Source organism: Otolemur garnettii, unplaced genomic scaffold, assembly GCF_000181295.1.
Source record: "Otolemur garnettii isolate 467f Iridium unplaced genomic scaffold, OtoGar3 scaffold00057, whole genome shotgun sequence".
Classification (NCBI taxonomy): domain Eukaryota; kingdom Metazoa; phylum Chordata; class Mammalia; order Primates; family Galagidae; genus Otolemur; species Otolemur garnettii.
In genome coordinates, this window is record NW_003852452.1 from 1,593,785 (window position 1) to 1,613,704 (window position 19,920).

Here is a 19,920-nt window from a genome sequence, read left to right on the forward strand (position 1 = left end):
GAAGCATAATCTGATGAGCTCAGAAGGGAATGAAGGTGAGAAGTGGAGGTGGTGAGTTGAGAGTTTTGAGGGAGCAGGGAAGAACAGAAATAGGGCAACACCATTAAAAGGTGCAAAAGTCAGAAGTGCTTTAGTTTCTGTTTTCAGGAAGGGAGTAAAAGAGACCTAAGGTAAAGGAGGGAAGAACATGGCAAAGCGAGATCTTAAGGCAGGAAAGGATGAAGTGGGAGTGGTCATGCTTTATAATGTTTGGTCTTTTCTTGCCTTGAGAAAAGAAAACAAAACAGGTCCCTCATGTTTGAGAGGGGAGTGTTCACATTTAATGTCACCCACATTCTGGGAAGCACCTGCTAAGTATGAGTTAGGGAACAAACAGGAAGTTAATGATAGGAAAGATTTGTTGGAAGAGATATACAAAGCTGAAATGGGAACAAGTAAAAGGACAGCCGAGCATGACAAAAAGCTGAACTCAGGTGGAATTAAAAGGAGTTATGCTTTTTTTCTGACAAGGTTTAGTAGCCAAACAGCAGGAATGGGGAAAGCAGAAGTCTGGATGGATCCAGCATCTCAGTCTACACAGTGTTCAAAGCAGACGGGTCATGGCCATGCAATCCAGGGCAAATACAACAGAAGTGTGTGGCATTGGCACAGAATCTAGATGGGGAAAAAAGTTGCCACTGTGTGGGAACAGGACCCCCTCCTTCATAATAAGGCCAGAGAACACGAGTAATAAGAGTTGATCATCACAAATCTGAAAAACCCAAAATTGGAAACACTCTGGTCTCAAGCATCTTGGAGAGGGTAAATAAAAGACAGGAGTCAAAATGGAAGCCGAGATTTCCATGATGTCAAGCAGAGTTAAAAACATGGTCCCTTATAATAACTTACAATTGCTAAAATGTGACTGGCTTTGAAACAAAACAAAAAAACACATGGTCCCTAACACCAAGGAGTTTTCTGGATAAACATACATACCAGGTCTGAAATCGTGTCCCCACTGACTGCAGCAGTGAACTTCATCCACGGCAATGCGAGTAAATCTCTTTGCCTCGTAGGCTTTCTCTAGTCTCGACATAAACATCTTGCTTTTTGCAATTTTCTCTGGAGTCACATAAATTAGCTTTAACTTGGAGTTTTTATTTAGCATTTCAGCATGAACCCATTTCACATGCTCCTATTACAAAACAAAGCAGTCACAGTGAGTGCAGAACTTGGCTAGCAGACTACAGAACTAGGTGGTAAATGAAGACATTCCTTATTCAGAAGCATCAGCTTTGGACCCTTCTAAAAGCAGAAACTGAAACCATGTCTCAGTACTAAACTTCATGGCAGGTGTGTAAAGAGCATTATAGGGATCTACTAACATTGAAATGATTGGCAATACAACAATCTCACTTAGCAAAAAATGAACATGAAAAGACACCATAATAATGAGCATTCATAATTGCCAAGTCATGAAAGCAGCCCAAATCCCATCAACCCAGGAATGGATTAACAAACTGTGGTATAGGTAGACCACGGGACACGATGCAGCCACAAAAAAGATGGAGACTATAGCTTTTATGTTTACCTGGATGGAACTGGAACATATTCTTCTAAGTAAAGTATCTCAAGAACAGGAAAAAAAGTATCCAGTATACTCAGTACTATTATGAAACCAATATATAATCACATACACATCCATACAAATGAGAAATCACAAATATAGTCCATTAAGAGGAAGGGGAGAGGAAGAGGAGGGGAGGGAAAGAGGAGAGGGAAGAGGGGAGGACGTGTGGTGGGAAGAAGGAGGGCATTTACGGGATCTGGCCTAATGTGCACAATGGTAGGGTATATTTCAAAACAACTAAGAGTAAATTATAAATGCCTTACCACAAGAAACAAGTAAGTGAGGTGATGGTTATGTTAGTCAATTTGACTTAAGCATTCCACACTGTGTATCAAATCATCACATTGTACCCCATAAATGTATACAATCATGATTTAATAAAAATTTTTTTTAAAAAAGAGTATTTATTCTACAAAAGCTTAATTCCAAATTGTTCGTAATAAATCCTAAAATGTGAGCTAAATGCAATAGCTATGGTTATAAAGGTGGGTTTTATTAATTTTAACATTATATTTAATCGCTTTACATATCTGGGACCACAATTTATTCTTGATTATGTATTTTAATAATGCTATCAAATCTACTTATAATCTCTGTTTAAATATAACATCATGGAATTTTATAAAGTATTCACTAAATGAAAATTTTCTAAAAGCCTCAAGCTATCCCCCTTGGGTAGAGTGCTGTGACATCACAACTCACAGCAACCTCCAACTCCTGGGCTCAAGCGAGTCTCCTGCCTCCGCCTCCCGAGTAGCTGGGACCACAGGCGCCCGCCACAACGCCAGGCTATTTTTTTTTTTTTTGGTTGCAGCCATCATTGTTGTTTGGCAGGTCCAGGCTGGATTTGAACCCGCCACCTTAGGTGTGTATGTGGCTGGCGCCTTAGCCACTTGAGCCACAGGTGCCGAGCCAGTTATTAGGTTCTTAGTGCTCTGATATAATTCTATATGCTAGTTAGCACATTACATATCATCTTTTTCTCTCTAACCTAACCTAATTAGGAACAAAGAATTAGAGAAGCATGATGGTGAATGGGATAGAGACCATGGTGAATGGGATAGAGACCGTCAAAACTGCTTTCCTCATCCCAGCAAAGAAGCAATTTATTAACCCATAGAACTACTCTAGGACTCAGATGTTCTTTTTCTTCTTTCTCCAACTTTTCAAGCAGTAGTGAACATATAACTATCTACAACTTTCTAAGCTACTTTCTGTGACTATCACTTTCTTTTTCAGTTTCAAGAAAGTCCGTTACTAGACAGCACTTTTCTCCACAGATTCATACTGTTGAATGAGAGCAGTTATAAAACAATGACACAGAATCAAAATTAAGCGAAAATATGTGGGAAAACTAAAGGAATCTGGGTTTCTTAGAGATATGGCTGATTCCAGGTCTGGGCAGAAAGTTCACAAACTGCACATGGATTATCTTAATGTAAAAGAAAATATGAAGTCAAAAGCTATGGGGTCAAGGAAATGATTCAGTAGCCAACCTCGAGAGGCTCTCACTGACCACAGACAGGGCAATGTCAGCATAAAAATAACTAAAGTACATCAAGTATGTTAAAACCCACTAAGTTTATAATGAAACTGGGGGGAGGGGGGACACCAAAGAACTTCTTAATACTAGAAAACCAACTCTTTCTGAAAACTGGTAAAGAAAGGGAAAAACAATTTTCACCCTGCAAAAAGTTCACAGGGAAAAAGGTAATCTTTGTAGAAAAGAGTAGCTAATACATAAAGAAGAAGTGACAGAATTAGATATCACAGTTTTGTAGCTCTCTAATGAATTCCTGGCTCTCAGGTTGGCAATAAACATCAGTGGCTGCGGAAGCCTTTAGAGGAAAAGCTGATAATTACAGATCAGGCAGACATCACCCGAATCTACTGATCAAGCTTAACATCACAAAAAGATGACTAGGTGTTACATGCCTCTGAGTGATACCAGACAAGTATTTTCCTGGCAAAAAAAGAAAGAAGAAAACAGTACAAATACAATCAAGCCCTCAGGTCTGAGAGGAACAAGTCAGACAACATCACAGGAGAAGATCAGGAAAATCCAGAATGTAGGAAGCTACCGGACAATTAACCTGTTTTCTTTAATAAATAACTTGCATGAGAAATAAAAAACCAAATACAATACAATGCATGAATATACTCTGGACCATGATTTAAAAAAAATGACAGAGAAATTGGAATGTTTTTATTTGATGATTTTGAGGAATTGATACTAAATTTTTTAGATGTGATGATGGCATTGTACTTATCTTTTTTTTATTAATTTAGAAATACATACTGAAGAATTTACAGTTAAAACATCGTATCTGGGACTTGTTCCAAGTAAATAAACTGAGGAGCACAGAGGGTAGGGGAAATTGGGGGTATATACATGAAAAAAGATTAGCTATATGTTGACACTGGTATGTGGCAGATAACACGGACATAGCCATGGCCGTTTTTATATTATTCTTTGTCCTTTCTTATACTTTTAAAAATTTCAATAAGCTTTTGATAAAAGAATAGCTGGGAAATGCTTTATTCTACAGATAAGGGTAAGGTAATCCATTCCCATACAGAAGAAAATTTACAAGTATAGGTAGGGCATCTTCTTAATAATCCAATTTTGTATTTAATTATATATTGCATAATTAGAAGTTCTTCCTTACTCTTTTAGAATGCATAACACGAACAGGTCAACAAATGTTTCCATAAAGTTCCAGACAGTAAATATTATTTTCTGTGGGTTAGGAGGGTCTCTATCACAACTATTCAACTCTGCCTTTACAGTATAAGAGCAGCCACCGTCACTATGGAAACACATGAACGTGGCTGTGTTCCAATAAAACCTTATTTATGAGCACTAAAATTTGAATTTCAAATAATTTTCACATTTTACAAAAAATTATTTGTTTTTTCTTTTAACCATTTAAAAATATAAAAACCATTCTTAGCTCATAGGACATATAAAACATAGCAGTGGGCCAGAACTACCTCATCAGAAATACAGTAGTTTGCAATTCCTGACATAAACACAGTTAACAGTTTATAACTTTATAAGCAACTCAGCCGCAGCTAAGGCTCCTACTTCAGTGAAGTTTAAATTTAAAAATTATCAAAAAAAAAAAAAAACCCCATCAGAAGCATACCTTAGAACTAGAAGCATTTAACATGGTAGCTGAAATTTCCAATTGTTTTAAAACCATTAATTGGTCTTCCATAAGAGAGATCAATGGGCAAATGACAAGTGTAAAACCTAAAAAAGAAAAAAAGAAAATTGACTTTAAACTTTACACCACCACCAGAACAAGCTGTGAGCATTCGCCTTCTCTCCTGTAACCGGTGGACACCACTTGTCAATTCAGACTAATTTCTAATGCAGTTTTAGCAATATACCACTCTTTCTTACCCTCATTAATAAGGGAGACAGATATAAGCAAATGACTGGGCGGGAGAAGTATATGCCAATAAGCAAATCCAAGACTCAATAGAAATCTCTAACTCTTATTCAGTCCTATAGAAATAGAGGCAGATTTTTAACATTTTGAAATGTTTAATTTTCTATCATTTTTACTAATCGGTACTGGTAAACTCAGTAAAATATTGAAACTATGAATCAGGTCAAATACCAAACAGCTACATCAGGGAAAAAAAATATACCAAAGCTTTTCAAAGAAGACATAGCAATGGCTCAGCGCCTGTGGCTCAAGTGGCGAAGGCGCCAGCCACATACACCTAAGGTGGCGGGTTCGAATCCAGCCCAGGCCCACCAAACAACAATGACAGCTGCAACCAAAAAAAAGCCGGGCGTTGTGGCGGGCACCTGTAGTCCCAGCTACTTGGGAGGCTAAGGCAGGAGACTGGCTTGAGCCCAGGAGTTGGAGGTTGCTGTGAGCTGTGATGCCATGGCACTCTACCCAGGGGGCAGCTTGAGGCTCTGTCTCAAAAAAAAAAAAAGAAGACATAGCAACCTGTATAATTAAGAATGATAGTTGTATGAGTATTCTTTTACTTTTTTTTTTTTTAACCAGATTTATTTATTCTAAGTATAAATCAGTGAACAGCTTACTGGCTGAGTAAAGTACTAGTAGTACGGACACCTCTTACTTCTAACTGAAATTCTTTACAACTATGAGAGTAGATTTTAATACACTGTTAAAATCTGTTGGCTTTACGTTTCTGTAGTTTGTTTCTTACAATAACCTCTGGCAGAGAGGGAGAAATGTTTTTAAAATATCCTCACATTAAGATTTTATCGGGTTTTTGCCCTCTCAATTATTCTCTCTCCTGTATTTTCACCTTCCTCTCATCACTGGCACCTACTCATGACATTTAAACATGATCGTGTCTCTCTCACCTTTGAAAAAACCCTAGATACCAGCTATGGTAGGAATGTTGGTGTCCTCTAGACATTTAAATGTTGGAGCCTAATACTCAATGTGAGAGTGACTGGGAAGTGGTTAAGTCATGATGGGATCGGTGCCCTTATGAAAGAGGATGAAGGGCACGCTCTTGTCCTGCTCTACCACGAGAAGTTGCAAAACACGGCAAGGCATCCACCAGGGACAGACCCTCTCTAGAAATCAAATCTGCGGGCAACTTGATCTTGGACTTCCCAGCTTCCAAAACTGAGCAATAAACTTCTGTTGTTGATAAATTATCCAGTACATTTTGATACAGTGGCACAAACACACTAAGACAACACCTAATTTATGCCCTCCCTTTCTTCTTTCCTTCATAGCCCATTCCTTTCCACAGAGCACTCCACACTCACCAGTTCCACTTCCTCAACTCCTACTCACTCCCAAACCATTGCTATTTGGTTTCTACCCCGCCATTTCAATGACATCGCTCCTGCCAAAATGAAGCATGAGTCCCTGTCACTAAACCCAATGAAACTTTTAAATCCGTATTTTATCTGAACTTTCACCAATAGACATCACTATTAACCACTCCCTCCTTCAAACATGCCCTTCCCTAGGCTTCTAATGACCACACTCTCCTGAATATCCTCCTACACACTGCTATTCCCTCTTGGCCTTCTCTGCAAGGCCTTTCATCTCTAAACTATTGGTACTATAGTTTCTGATTTAGGCCTTCTTCTCTCTTTATGCTGCTCTGAATGATAAAATTCCCTCCCATGGCTTCAATGCCATCCCCACATTAGCAGCCTCTGCATGTCCTGCTGGCACTGTAAATGCAACATGTCCCAAGCTGAATTCATCACCTCCCTTTCCACATAAGTTCATCCTCCAGTATACCTTATTTCAGAGAACAATCTCATCATTTGTCCAATCCTAAAGCTGGGCATCATTCTTGACTCTTCTTCTTCCCTTGCCTTCCCCTCAACCATCTAATCAATACCAAATCCCAGTGAAACAATCTTCTAAATATTTCTCCAATTCCTCCAACTGCTTGGATTATCCTTCCAACCCACAAAACAGCAAGCCTACATAAAACCCTTCAATGGTTCCCCATGAACCTAAGGACAGTTTTTAAAATAAGACTCTTTCCAATATCTACTGCCACGGATTACAGAATGGACCATGTCAAGTATGTTCTCTTGCTTTGGGATCTCACACATGCTGCTCCCCTGCATGAACACTCTTCTTCCCCATCTCCTTGGCCTACTTGTACTGTAGCTTTTAGCTCAGCTGTCACTTCCTTGGGACAGCCTCCCCTGACAGCCCCTGTAAGAAATCTCATACTGACTTAATTCCCTGTTAAAACCTTTATTGCAAAACTCCTTGTTACGGTTACTTGCAGTTACCTGTATTCTCTTGATCAAAACTCAGCAAACTAAGCACTGGCTGCCTGTTTAAGTCTGTATGGAACACGCCATGCCCTCTTCTTTACATACTGTCTTTGGCTGCTTTCATGCTACTATGGCAGAGTTGAGTGGTCACCACAGAAATCATATGGACCACAAGCCTAGATTACTTACCATCTGGCCTTTCAAGAAAAAGTTTGCTGATCGGTCTGACCAACAGCACCTATCTCTACAAACAACAGAAAGATTAGCTGGGCATGGTCATGAGTATCTGTAGTCCCAGCGACTCAGGAGGCAGAGCCAGGAAGATCACTTGTGCACAGAAGTTACAGGTTGCAGTGAGCTGTGATGACCACAGCACTCTACCTGACCCCACCTCTTATACCCTTGCTATACTCCAACAAGCATCATCCAGTGGTACCAATCAGTACCACCAGGGAGCTTTTTAGAAATGCAAGATCTTGGGTCTCACATTGAATCTGAATCAGCATGCTAATCAAATCCCAGGGTGATACTTGCACATATTAAAGTTTGAGAAACTGGCTTGGTGCCTGTGGCTCAAGTGGCTAAGGCGCCAGCCACATACACCTAAGGTGGCAGCTTTGAATACAGCCTAGGCCCGCCAAAACAACAATGATGGCTGCAACCAAAAAATAGCCAGGCATTGTGGCGGGCGCCTGTGGTCCCAGCTACTTCGGAGGCGGAGGCAGGAGACTAGCTTGAGCCCAGGAGTTGGAGGTTGCTGTGAGCTGTGATGCCATGACACTCTACCCAGGGGGACAGCTTGAGGCTCTGTTTCAAATTAAATAAATAAATAAATAAAGTTTGAGAAATCAATATCCTACACCATGAGGTGTATGAAAACTAGGACTATGCCCATTTTGCTTGCCACCGTATCTCCCCGTCCTAGCATCATGACAAACACTTAATAAAGATCTGGGACTAGAATTCAGGTCTACTGATTCCTTCTCCAGTGCTTTTTCTCCCACAACATTTTTGGAGTTTTCTCCCCGTTTTATTTTTAGTTCTGAAGTTCTGGAGGATGAATATGGTTAACAAAAATCTACTGTGTTATTTTCAAAAAGCTAGAAGACAGAGTTTTGAATGTTCACTACAGTAAGTTTTTTTAGTTATCTTTTAGGAACCAGATAAAAGTTTTACTCAGAAGTCTTCAAAATTCCCCCTAAATGAAACTTTAAATGGCTTACTCATTAAAGAATCCATACAACAAAAATGCACTTGATTTTTATATAAGTATGCTTAGATGTAATTTTTTAAAGAATTAAAAATACATTATGATAAATCACTTCTGCAACTTAAAGTCAACTTTTGTGACTACATACCATCTGAACATAAAGCTGGTAACTGGTAGCAAAGGCTCTTTCCACCACCTGTAGGCATAACAAGAAACACCTCCTTTCCAGCCATCGTGGCATTAATAGTTTCAAGCTGAAGTGGTCTGAACTTCTGCAGCTTAAAAACATTTTGCAGAACATCTTTCACTTTACCAGACCAGGGAAAATCTAGGAAAAGAAAAATAAAAGAATACTACAACTATCAAGATTACAAGACACAAACTTGAATAGCTGCTTTTATAATAGGCAAGAATCAGATAGGCATGGAAAAGAATTAAAATGCTTACTGAATGAATAATAATGGTGAGATCATTTTAACTCACTACGCTAAGCAAAGCAAAAACAAATTAAATGATACATTGTAAGAAACAGCACTTCAGGAAAAAAAAAAAAAAATGTAAACATTTGCCAGTTGAGAATTAACCCACACAGAAGAGGAAGGTGTTTGATCATGTATTTGAAAAACGGCTTGAAAATGTTGACCAGGGAATTCACGATAACATACAAAAAATAAAACAGCATGAACAAAGTTAAAATCTGGAAATTTTGGTGTAAATATCTTGTTTAAAAGTGTATCACTGGAAAACAATGTCCATGGAAGCATTACCTTTCCTTCTGTTATAATTAATGATAAGCGTGATGCTCGGCAAGATCTGAATCACAAAAAGTTTGTTCACTGGGGTAGGAAAATGAACGACACTTTGGATAGGAGTTTGAACAACTTTTTTCTTGTTTCATTTTTGTATCATTTTAAGTTAAAACTTACTGAAAATCCAAGTGAGACTCTTTTTGACACCACATCAATGGAAGCTCAAACAATTTTAACTACGTCCTGGGTACTTTCTAGTCCGTCATTAAATGTGAAATGTCTGAATTTGAATCAAGGATGTAGTTTATTGTATCTCAACTAAGAAGCAGTATAATAAATGTTTCTGCAAATCATTAAAGTAAATATCTATTTCCCAAGCATGGATCAATGTTGCTAGAACCATGTGGGAAAAACAAAGTTTGAATAATAAAACTTTCACTTAAAAAGACAACACACAGGGGCGGCGCCTGTGGCTCAAAGGAGTAGGGGGCGGGCCCTCTATGCTGGAGGTGATGGGTTCAAACCTAGCCCTGGGCCAAAAACTGCAAAGAAAAAAAGACAACATACAGAACATGAAGAAAGAATGGTTTTCCTGTAAGTTTCCTACGCCGCTGAAGGAACGATCAGTTTTACCTCTAAGCCCACTGGAGAAAGCATTAGCCTATACGGAATCATTTAATTACAGTTTCAAAACAAACAAACAAAAAAACTAGCAAAGAAAAGAAAAAGAGTGAACCTTCTTTATTCCAAGCAGCAGGTGAAGAATCACACTCGTTGCTTGCCCCAGCATCAGAATCCTCTTCTAAACCCTGCTTTATTTTCTTTGTCAGGACTGTTTTTTTCTGAATAAGCTCTTGTTGCCTTTCCAGAAGTTCTTGAATTTGAATTTCTACTGCATGTAGCTCGTTGTTTATGGAATCCAGTTCCTCGGTTAGAGCTTTGGGTTTGGGGGGGAGAAACAATGACCAAAGTTAATTATAATTTTAGGTTTCCCAAGTGATTACTTTGGATGTTTTTCACCATCTGAATTACAAACAAACTCAAAGTAGTACAGCAGAGTGGCTAAGAGCAAATGTTTTGTAGTCACACAGACCTGGGTTAAATCTCATGTCCTCCTCTTACCTGCTGAGTTATCTTGAGCAAGATGCTGACCTGCACCTCAGCTTCCCCACCTATAAAATGCAGATAGTGCCTAACCTTCATAGTATTGTTTTTAGGAATGAGTGTGATAACATGTTGAAACTTCCTGACCCAGTGCCTGGTACACCTTTAATAAATAACAGTTATTATCATTTTTACTATGTTGCAGAGCAGGGGTCCAACAATCTTCTAATCATTTAGGTAAGGTGACCAGACTTTGAAGCAAAAGGAAGTTAATTCCCTAATTACTTAGCCATTACCTCATGAAACATTCATATTTGGACTCATGATGATATAAGGAGTTTGGTAATTATAAACAAGATGATGCAAGATATAAGAGAAATAAAGTATACTATTGGAATTGACATTATAACTCCATTGTAACTAATTTATAGAGAAACCTCAATTCAAATTCTGTTCAATCCAAGTGTTGAAGTCAAAGTATTCTTTCTGACACCACATCAATAGAAGCTCAAAAAATTTTAAACATGTCTCTGGTACTTGACTTTAGGTCGTTAAATATGAAATGTCTGATTTTGAATCAAGAGTGTAGTTTATTATATCTCAAACAAGAAGCAGTATGAGATAATATATCTGTATATAGGTTTAATGCCTCTTCGTGGGATGAAATCTGGTTATGACTTTAAGTGGGATGTTGTGGTGACTTTTTATTATACCAATTTCCAGAATCCCCTTCCTTACACGATTCTGGATTAGGTTTGCTCACAAGTGAACCCTATGTGAGATTTGAAAGGTGGACATATACACATATTTGTATTTAAATAAATTGTAATGTCATAGAGGAGAAAACATTTCTTGCAAATCTGAAAAGAATTCAATCTTGTTACCCCACTAGTAGAGGTAGTATATAGCAAAGGCCATATCCACTATACCCTACAAAAAACGATAGAGTAAGTTCCTTACTCAAAAAGATAGCCAGATCTCATTCATAAACAGAGTACAATATGATCAAGTTTATAGAAACATATAATGGACGGAAATACATAAAAATGCTAAGAGTGGTTGCCTAGGAAAGGTAAAGTAATGAGTGTTTTTCTATTTGATGCTTTAAAAAAGAAGCATTCCTCTACTTCTAGGAATTTATCTTGAGGATTTAATCAGAGAAGCACACAAAGATTTAGATTCAAAGATGTTCAACGTAGCATTAGTTGTACTTTAAAAATGGAAATAGCCTAAAAGTTCAACACTAAAAGATTAAATAACTAATGTCAATTCAAAACAAAAGAGCACAGTTTTAAAAATAGAATTACAACAGAATTTATTTAACAATATATATTCTATATTTACATTATGTTTTTAAAAATCACCTTACCAAAACAATATATAAAATTTTGTTGAAAAATAAATCTAAATATTAACAGTATTAACCTTAGTGGAACTAGAAGTGATTTATATTTTCGTCTTTGTACTTTCTTAGGTTCTTCTGTCAAACACATATCATTCTTTAAAACTCCTGTGTATTGGTGGTAGGAATGTGACATGGAGCTGCCACCATGGAAAGTTTGGCAGTTCCTCCAAAAAAGTGATCACAGAATAACTATGTAATCCAGGAATTTCACTGCTAGATTTATAACCACAAGAATCAAAAGCAGGAACTAAGACAGACAATTGCACACAACAGATCACAGCAGCACTATTCACAATAGTCAAACATTGAAAGAAATGTCCAAATGTCCATAGTAGACAAATGGATAAACAAAACGTGATACAGACATACAATGTAATATTCTTAGCCTTAAAAAGGATGGAAGTTCTGATATATGTTACAAAATGCAAACCTTGAAGACATATGCTACATGTAATAAGCCAGACACAAAAGGACACATACTGTTTGATTCCACTTATATGAGGTACACTGAATAACCAAATCCATAGAAACAGAAAGTAGAATAATGGCTATCAGGGGTTGGAAGAAAGCAAGTAATAGAGAGCTGTGAATTAATGGATATAGAATTTTAGTATGGAAAGATGAAAAGTTCTGGAGATGTAGTGATGGTTGCACAAGAGCAGGAATGCATTTAATGCCACTGATTCGTTCACTTAATAATAGTTAACATGACAGTTTTTGCTTGATGTATTTTACCACAATATAATAAGCTGATAGACTGTACTTTGGTAACTAGTTGTTGTTTTTTTTTATAAAAGCTGAAAAATATAATTTCTATAATAATAATTTTTCAAGCAAACACTTTCTTCAAAGACCATACAATTAGAAATACAGAATAAACAACAAAATGTAATCATTTCCACTAACCTGAAATGGACACCATTCTGAAAGTGAATTGGAGATCCAAATTTCGTTCTAGAAATAAAAGAATGATGGCAACAATTTTTTTAAACACTACTATTGATAATGTTCAATCAATGAAAGTCTTTCATTACTAAGCATGAAAAATGAAAGTAAATTATATATTGTAGTGACTTTTCTAATAAGGACTACATGGCTCTTCCCATGCTAATTTTTACAGAAAACTGCCTAGACTTCAGAGAAGTATCCAAAGTCACATAAACATATACATGACAGCTTCAATATCAATAACATTCAGTAAACATCCAACAAATGCAGTGATGTGGCAAGGAAGAGCAAAGATTAAACAGTTCTAGCAATGAATTACTACGTGAATAATTTGTTAAATTAGCAAAGTTACACACGCTGTTTCTCTAAGCTTCTTTCCCTACCCATAAAACTGAGATGATAGGACCCATCTTCTTTTTTGAGACAGAGTTTCACTTTGTCACCCTTTGGTAGAGTGCTGTGGCATCACAGCTCACAGCAACCTCCAGCTTTGGGCTCAAGCAATTCTCTTGCTTCAGCCTCCCCAGTAGCTGGGACTATAGAAGCCCACCACAAAACCCAGCTATTTTTAGAGATGGGGTCTCGCTCTTGTTCAGGCTGGTCTCCAACCTGTGAGCTCAGGCAATCCATCCACCTCAGCCTCCCAGAGTGCTGGCTGATTCCAGGCGTTCAGCCACCCTGCCCAGCCATTGAGCCAATCTTATAAATAAGAAGCTGGATTGATTCAAATGTCCCAGATTAAGCAAAATACATCAGCAGAAATAATGACATTAACCATCTAACATTCCATTGCGTACTTGCTTTAAATAACAATTTAACCTCAAAGTTAAAAGAGATATTAGAATTTTATATAAGGGTTATGTTTCAGAAGATGAGAACATGGGAAGATTGGGGGTGGGTGGGAGAAACATGGGCTGTATTAGGGAACTCTGTTGTACCTATGAATGACTAAAACTTCAACATGTACACAGGCAAGTGAAAAATAAGGCTTGAGAGTAGGAACTTTAAACTCCTCATAATCTTATATACACTTCCCCCAATTGTCTAATACAGACAATCAACATTTTCTAAAACTAAGTTAGAAAGCTCTTCAAAGGTAACTTGAGCACCACCCTACCCTTACTCAGAATACTGACCTTATGCCCTTCTTACATAGAATTCGGAAGCCACCACCAGGCTGGAAAGATAGGCTGAGTCTTTTTTTCCGTTGCTAACGAGTATGGCCATGAAAATATGGTTCAATAGAGGAATTAACCAAGGACTTCTAATCCTTTTGTTTATCTACATAAACATCTCTTCACCACGTCGTGAAAATGTAATACATGTATTCCTACCATAGACTGTAAGGTCCTCCAGCAGGGCAAAGTTTGAGCCTCCTCCTATATAGCCTAGCAAAGTTCCTTGCACATACGACAGGCTCAGGTTTACTGAGACTGAAAGTAGCAGTCATCCACCCTTATGAAAGAATAGATTCTATATCAAACCTTCCCCCATTATTTTAAATGACCCCTTGATTATGAGGTTAAAATAATGCTCCTTCCCTAAATGTAATTTAATAGATACTGCAACATAAAATGTATTAAGAAATTGAGCCATTTCAGGTCTGTCACTCATAAGTATAAGGGAGGCATTCACAGGAGAGTGACAGCCCGTTATTCATGTTGGAGCAAATGCCACTGAGGTAGCACTGGCTAAATCAGACCCAAATCCCTCCTCTCCCTGCCACCTGCAATAACTTAATACTCTCCATTACGCTACCGTGAAGCGAAGGATGGAAGAAATATCCCCAGTGGTATTTTCCAATAAATGGCGGCTGCTAATAAACAGGCTTTGGTGGCTCCAGAAAAAGACTTGGAGAGATCAAAAGAGACCGAACGGCGGGCGAACACGCCCCTAAAAGTTAGAGCTTCTAGACTACAGAGCAGAGAGTGACGCCCTCGTTTCTTCCCAAAGTGTTGGTGAAAGGAAGTGATGCGCGATAAACAGCCTCGCCCTCAGACAGAAAAGGGAAAGTACAAAGAAGGAATGCGCACACTTGACCCCCTCAAAGGCGTAACAGGAGATATCCCAGAACCGCTCCCCACAGGGCGAAAAGAGCGCACGCCGACCCCCGGGTGTCCAACACCGAAGAACCCGGCCTCAGGACCGCTACCCACCTCTTTCCGCAGCTCTCCAATAAAATCTTCCCGCCACCTGGCTGGGAGCATCCACCCTTCCGGGTCGGCGCGTTCCACCAATGGCGAATAACAACCCCCTCTTATTGGTCAAGGGGCGTGGCCACCTTGTGCGTCAATGAACAAAATCACTGCTTACTGGTTGAGATCGCAAGTGGATATAGCCAATAGGAAGTGGTCTTGAAGCGGGGGTAGGGTGGCTGCGTGTTTCCGGAAGACGTGGCGGCTCTCGCCTGGGTTCCCTCCCAGTCTCATTTCTCCCGACTCAGCTTCCCACCCTGGCCATTCCGAGGTGGTTCCGCCACTGCCCTCACCACTGCAGCCATGATCTCCCTAACGGACACCCAGAGTAAGCAGCTGCCCCGGGAACCCCGCTACGAGCCCCGCACACGCCTCCCTCATGCTGGGTGTCGCCCGCCTGTCCCTCCGCCGGGGTCAATGAATGAAGCTTTGCATTGGGCGCGGCGACCCGCGAGCCTGTGCTAAGGCACCAGGGACCTGGAGGGCTGCCTTAGGGGGACTGGGGCTAGACTCGCGGTCGTGGACCTAGTCCGTGCCGCTGGGTGGGACGCACGAGCTGGGGAGGAGAAGCAGAGCTGAGCGTCTGTTCCGTACCAGGGTCGCGCTGCTGTTCTCACCCAGTGAAATGGGCGCTTTGTTCTGGGGGACGGCCACGAGAGAAAGTTTGCGCGGTGCTCGCGGCCCACTCTCAGAGTTGTTTGTGCACATGACAACTTGGGGTCCTCTACAAGTCAGGAAAAGTCAGTGGCTTTTTGGTTGGTTAGTAGGCGGTTGTTTTAAATGTCATCTCCTGTACTCTTTTTGGAAATGTGCTTACACTTAAGTACGATATTTTGAATATTCGTCTTTTGCCACCACTGGAAGCAACCTTTTTAAAATCCCTTGAAACGACTTCACTTTTCTACCCACTAAAGTTACAACAGTAGTAAAAAGCCACTTTGTGTTCAGTTAAAGGATTTCTTTCGTTAGTATTGTGTACTGTGCTATGTGGCACGTTTTATTATTTTAACATCCCTTTCTGCGTGCCTCGGAGTTCTCCAGGCCTGTATCATCCCTTAAGGTTAGCATTGCTGTTTCCTTTTCTTTCAAAATAACATTTACACTTCTCTGCCACTTCTTGTCAAACTTAATAGTTTTTTTATTTACACATCTGCCCAAGTTCTGTGCTTTCTTATCTTTTGATGATCGAGATGGCCTTTTTTGTCTCACTTTGCCTTATCTTCCATGCCTTTAATTTCTTATTACAGTAACTTACATTGTCAAGATTTTAAGAATTAAATAGTGGATCGAGGGAAAGTAGAACTTCATTTTAAAATGCCCTGTGGTAAAGTGGAGTCTTAATGTCTAGATTCAAGTCGTGACAGACCTTAACTTCACAGTTTCTAAGGTCTCCTACACATACTTACGGGCACCCTAATCAGAAGGCTTGTCTTCTCTCCTGAGATTGCAGGAGATTTGCCCCTTGGGACCACCTGCCCTGGTTCAAGAAGGTTACCTATTTTGATCCATTGGCTTTACCTGTTCTGATCAGTGGAAATAAAATATAAGTGTAGTGGTTTTGGATGGGGGAGGAAATCTGTAATGATAATTACTAGCGGCTTGGCGTCTGTGGCTCAAGCGGCTAAGGCACCAGCCACATACATCTAAGGTGGCGGGTTCGAATCCCCAGCCCGGCCCGCCAAACAACAATGATGGCTGCAACCAAAAAATGGCCAGGCGTTGTGGCGGGCGCCTGTAGTCCCAGCTACTTGGGAGGCTGAGGCAGGAGACTCACTTGAGCCCAGGAGTTGGAGGTTGCTGTGAGCTGTGATGCCATGACACTCTACCCAGGGGGACAGCTTGAGGCTCTGTCTCAAAAAAAAAAAGATAATTACTAGCAATTGTATAAAGACATTTCTTTCACTTGACCATGTGCTTTCATGTAAAGCATCATGGATAATTCCTGTACAGCAGAGAGGAATATACCCATTTTATAAATTAAACAAGGCACTGAAGAAATTCAGTACATGCTTGTAAGAAAAGTGAAGAAACAAAACTTGGATCCCAGGTCTGCTGACTCAAAAACCTTTGTTCTTTATTACTATACCCTACTAGCAATCTAAGAAGATTTGATATAAACTTTTTGAGATCTAGAATGATCTGATATTAAATATGTAAAAAAAAAAAAAGAATTATTTATCCTCTGTGTAAAGATTCTTTTCTATTAATGGTGTATTATAGTGATGAGTGCCTAGTTTAACATCCTTCCAAAACCAGACCGAGGGGGTGGTTTTGGACTATGTATGGGCAGTTAATAGGAAGTATTCCCCTCACTTCATTAAGTTTGTGAGGAAGATAAAACTTCACACTTTGCTTTTCACTTGACAGTTGTTTTAGATGAGATAGTAGATTGAAACATAAAGTGATGAGTGAGCCAGGAGCTCTTGAGACTTCAAGGTGTGTGTCTGTGTGTTAACTGCACGGATTGGCTATCCTTCAAAGTGATTTGCCAGTATTATTCTGGGATTCTGACTATAGGAGAGGGTGACCAAGCACTGATCAGAGTAGTGTAAATAGCAATTCATTCGTGATTGTTTTAAAGGATTCTGTAATAGCTGTCTTCCCACCCCACAAAAAGAAAAAAAAAAAAAGATTTATTCAGAGGGTTCCGGGAGGGAGTTCTCACGCTGCCTCTAAATCTCCATTTCATCCCATTATCTAAAATACTGAGATGCTCAATTGAGACATTCAATACAATTGATACTACACTGAATTCTTTTTTGTATCACTTCTGTTTTTTAAAGGGAAAATAAAAAATAATGCTGCTTTTAAAAAATTGTGAATGACATACCAAACTGCTGACTGTGCGTGCCGCTGGGTTATGCATGTTTTTCCTATCAAATTTCCACAATACACTTATTATGTTAGCGAGATTTGTAGTAATAGATTGCTTTTATCAGATTTTCTTTTTAACTTGTAGGCAGGAAGAATGAAAGACTGATACAGTACAAGAGGAATATAAATTTATTTTACTAGATAGGATTCTGATGGGAAGAAGGCAGTTTCATGTAGGCCCTTTTGATAGCCAGAAAGCTTATGATACATAAAGACAGGGAAGAAGGGAATTCTGGAGATGAGAAAAGGAAACAGTGAGGCCAGCTTGAGTCTTTTGACCCATTTAGATTAAGGGACTCTCAATATCCTGCCACTACCAGGTCTGGCAAAGATGTTACAGGCAACTGCTGCCTGTGGACTATACCCGATAAAGTAGTCAGTATGTTTTGGTTGCCATGTTGTAGCTGTAGGACCTTTGGCTATTGATTGAGAACACTGGTTGACTTCTTTTGCACACCATCCCCCTACACACATACTTTTGCTGATTCTGTGATTTAGGGCAAGTTAGTTAATTTCTCTGGGTCCTTCCTTCCCCATCTGAAACATGGGGCCAGTGCTACTTCTTCCTGCCTAATGTTGTTAAAAGAATTACAAGATATTTGTATAAACACTTCATTAAATGGTAAACCATACTCAGACATTGTCTTTTCTTCACTGCAGTCAATTTCTAATGGTTCTACTGGCTTCTACTTGGTTATGTTAGATAACTAATATTAAACTTCACCTGCATAAAAGATTCTTCTCCCCCTAAATTTGGTATACCCCAGTGCCCTTGAGTTTCATTTAACCAAATATATTTAACCTGGAAAAAAAAGTTATATGGGAAGAAATGTAATGTAATAGTTAAGTACATAAGCTTTGGATTCAAAAGACCAAAGAGCAAATGCTGAACTGTGTCTTTGGGCATCTTGAGTCAACTCTCTAAACTTCACTTTTCTCTATCTTTAAAATGATGTAGTTATAGCTGCATTCCAGTAGTATTGAGAGTATTACCTTATATAAAGAGGGGACATGGTGAAGCACCCCATAAGACCTAATTCATGATAAATTCTCAGCGTATAGTAGGTGTAGTTCTATGTAATTTCCATTCTAATAAAAAAAATCTTAAAATTTATGTGTCATCATTAGGATTATTTGTGAAAAGGCAGAAATTAGTCATATTGAACTAATAAAGCTGCCAATGATTATATCTTAACTACTAAATTGCTTAATGGAGTTTTACTTACTCTTTTGTCCATAATTTCCTTTAGGAAAATCTGATATCTAAATATTTACTTTGGTAAATCTCTCAGAGCTTTTAAGCATGAGAGTATGTGCCTCAAATTTTTATAGGAAATGTGTGTCTGTGCAATACATTCAAACTGGTGTGTTTATAGACACATGCCTAAATTGTTTTAGACTATCTCTGTGACAAAACGGAGGCCAGAATGCAAGATAGTAGATGAGGAAATTGAGGTGCTATCAGGTGTCCTCTATCTACAGCCTGCAAGACACATGTGGCCCGCAGGTGTTTTTGCCACGGCTGCCTGTCCTGCTTAGCAGCCAACTCAGGGACCACAGTCCGGCCCTCCAGCGGTCTGAGGGACAGTGAACTGGCCCCCTGTTTAAAAAGTTTGAGGACCCCTGCGCTAAGTCATGTAGAAAAAGCTAAAGTTGATACAAATTTTGAAGTCATCAGGACATTTTATGACTTAAAGGTTTTGTTTTATTTTGTTTAAGTAGCTGTGACCTAGGTTTTAGCTTTCTGGAGCTGAGGCAGAAAAGTTAAGTTACAGACCAGAAATCACTAATGGTGTATTTAAAACTGTATTTCCAAAAGTACGATAGCTTCTGCTTTGACTCCTGATCTACATGCACATCCTGGGTCTGGATAAAATAAGGATTGGGAGCTGTTTCCTAAAAACAAAATTAAAACGACCAACGAGGTGATTAAGCATTAACAGAAGAGTACATCTGTCACCTTAGTTAAGACTTTTCATACTTAAAAGATAAGACCTATGGCTCGGTGCCTGTGGCAAGCGGCTAAGGCGCCAGCCACATACACCTAAGGTGGCGGGTTCAAATCCCCAGC

At 39.2% G+C, this 19,920-nt stretch overlaps 2 protein-coding genes across 2 annotated transcripts in view; one reads left to right on the forward strand and one right to left on the reverse strand.

Moving 5' to 3' along the window:
- The window catches only part of RECQL (RecQ like helicase), a 28,064-nt gene extending 13,094 nt beyond the window's left edge, over positions 1 to 14,970 (reverse strand). Inside the window, exons 1-6 of the mRNA XM_003792448.3 lie at positions 14,937 to 14,970; positions 12,739 to 12,786; positions 10,060 to 10,260; positions 8,723 to 8,902; positions 4,759 to 4,865; positions 976 to 1,174 (exon numbers count right to left, since the gene is read on the reverse strand). Coding sequence (XP_003792496.1) covers positions 976 to 1,174; positions 4,759 to 4,865; positions 8,723 to 8,902; positions 10,060 to 10,260; positions 12,739 to 12,754 — 703 coding nt within the window. The 5' untranslated portion in view covers positions 12,755 to 12,786; positions 14,937 to 14,970. The remainder of the gene's footprint in view (positions 1 to 975; positions 1,175 to 4,758; positions 4,866 to 8,722; positions 8,903 to 10,059; positions 10,261 to 12,738; positions 12,787 to 14,936) is intronic.
- A 150-nt stretch (positions 14,971 to 15,120) lies between these two features.
- GOLT1B (golgi transport 1B) overlaps positions 15,121 to 19,920 on the forward strand; it is a 14,007-nt gene continuing 9,207 nt past the window's right edge. Inside the window, exon 1 of the mRNA XM_003792449.3 lies at positions 15,121 to 15,303. Within this exon, the coding sequence (XP_003792497.1) occupies positions 15,279 to 15,303 (25 nt within the window). The 5' untranslated portion in view covers positions 15,121 to 15,278. The remainder of the gene's footprint in view (positions 15,304 to 19,920) is intronic.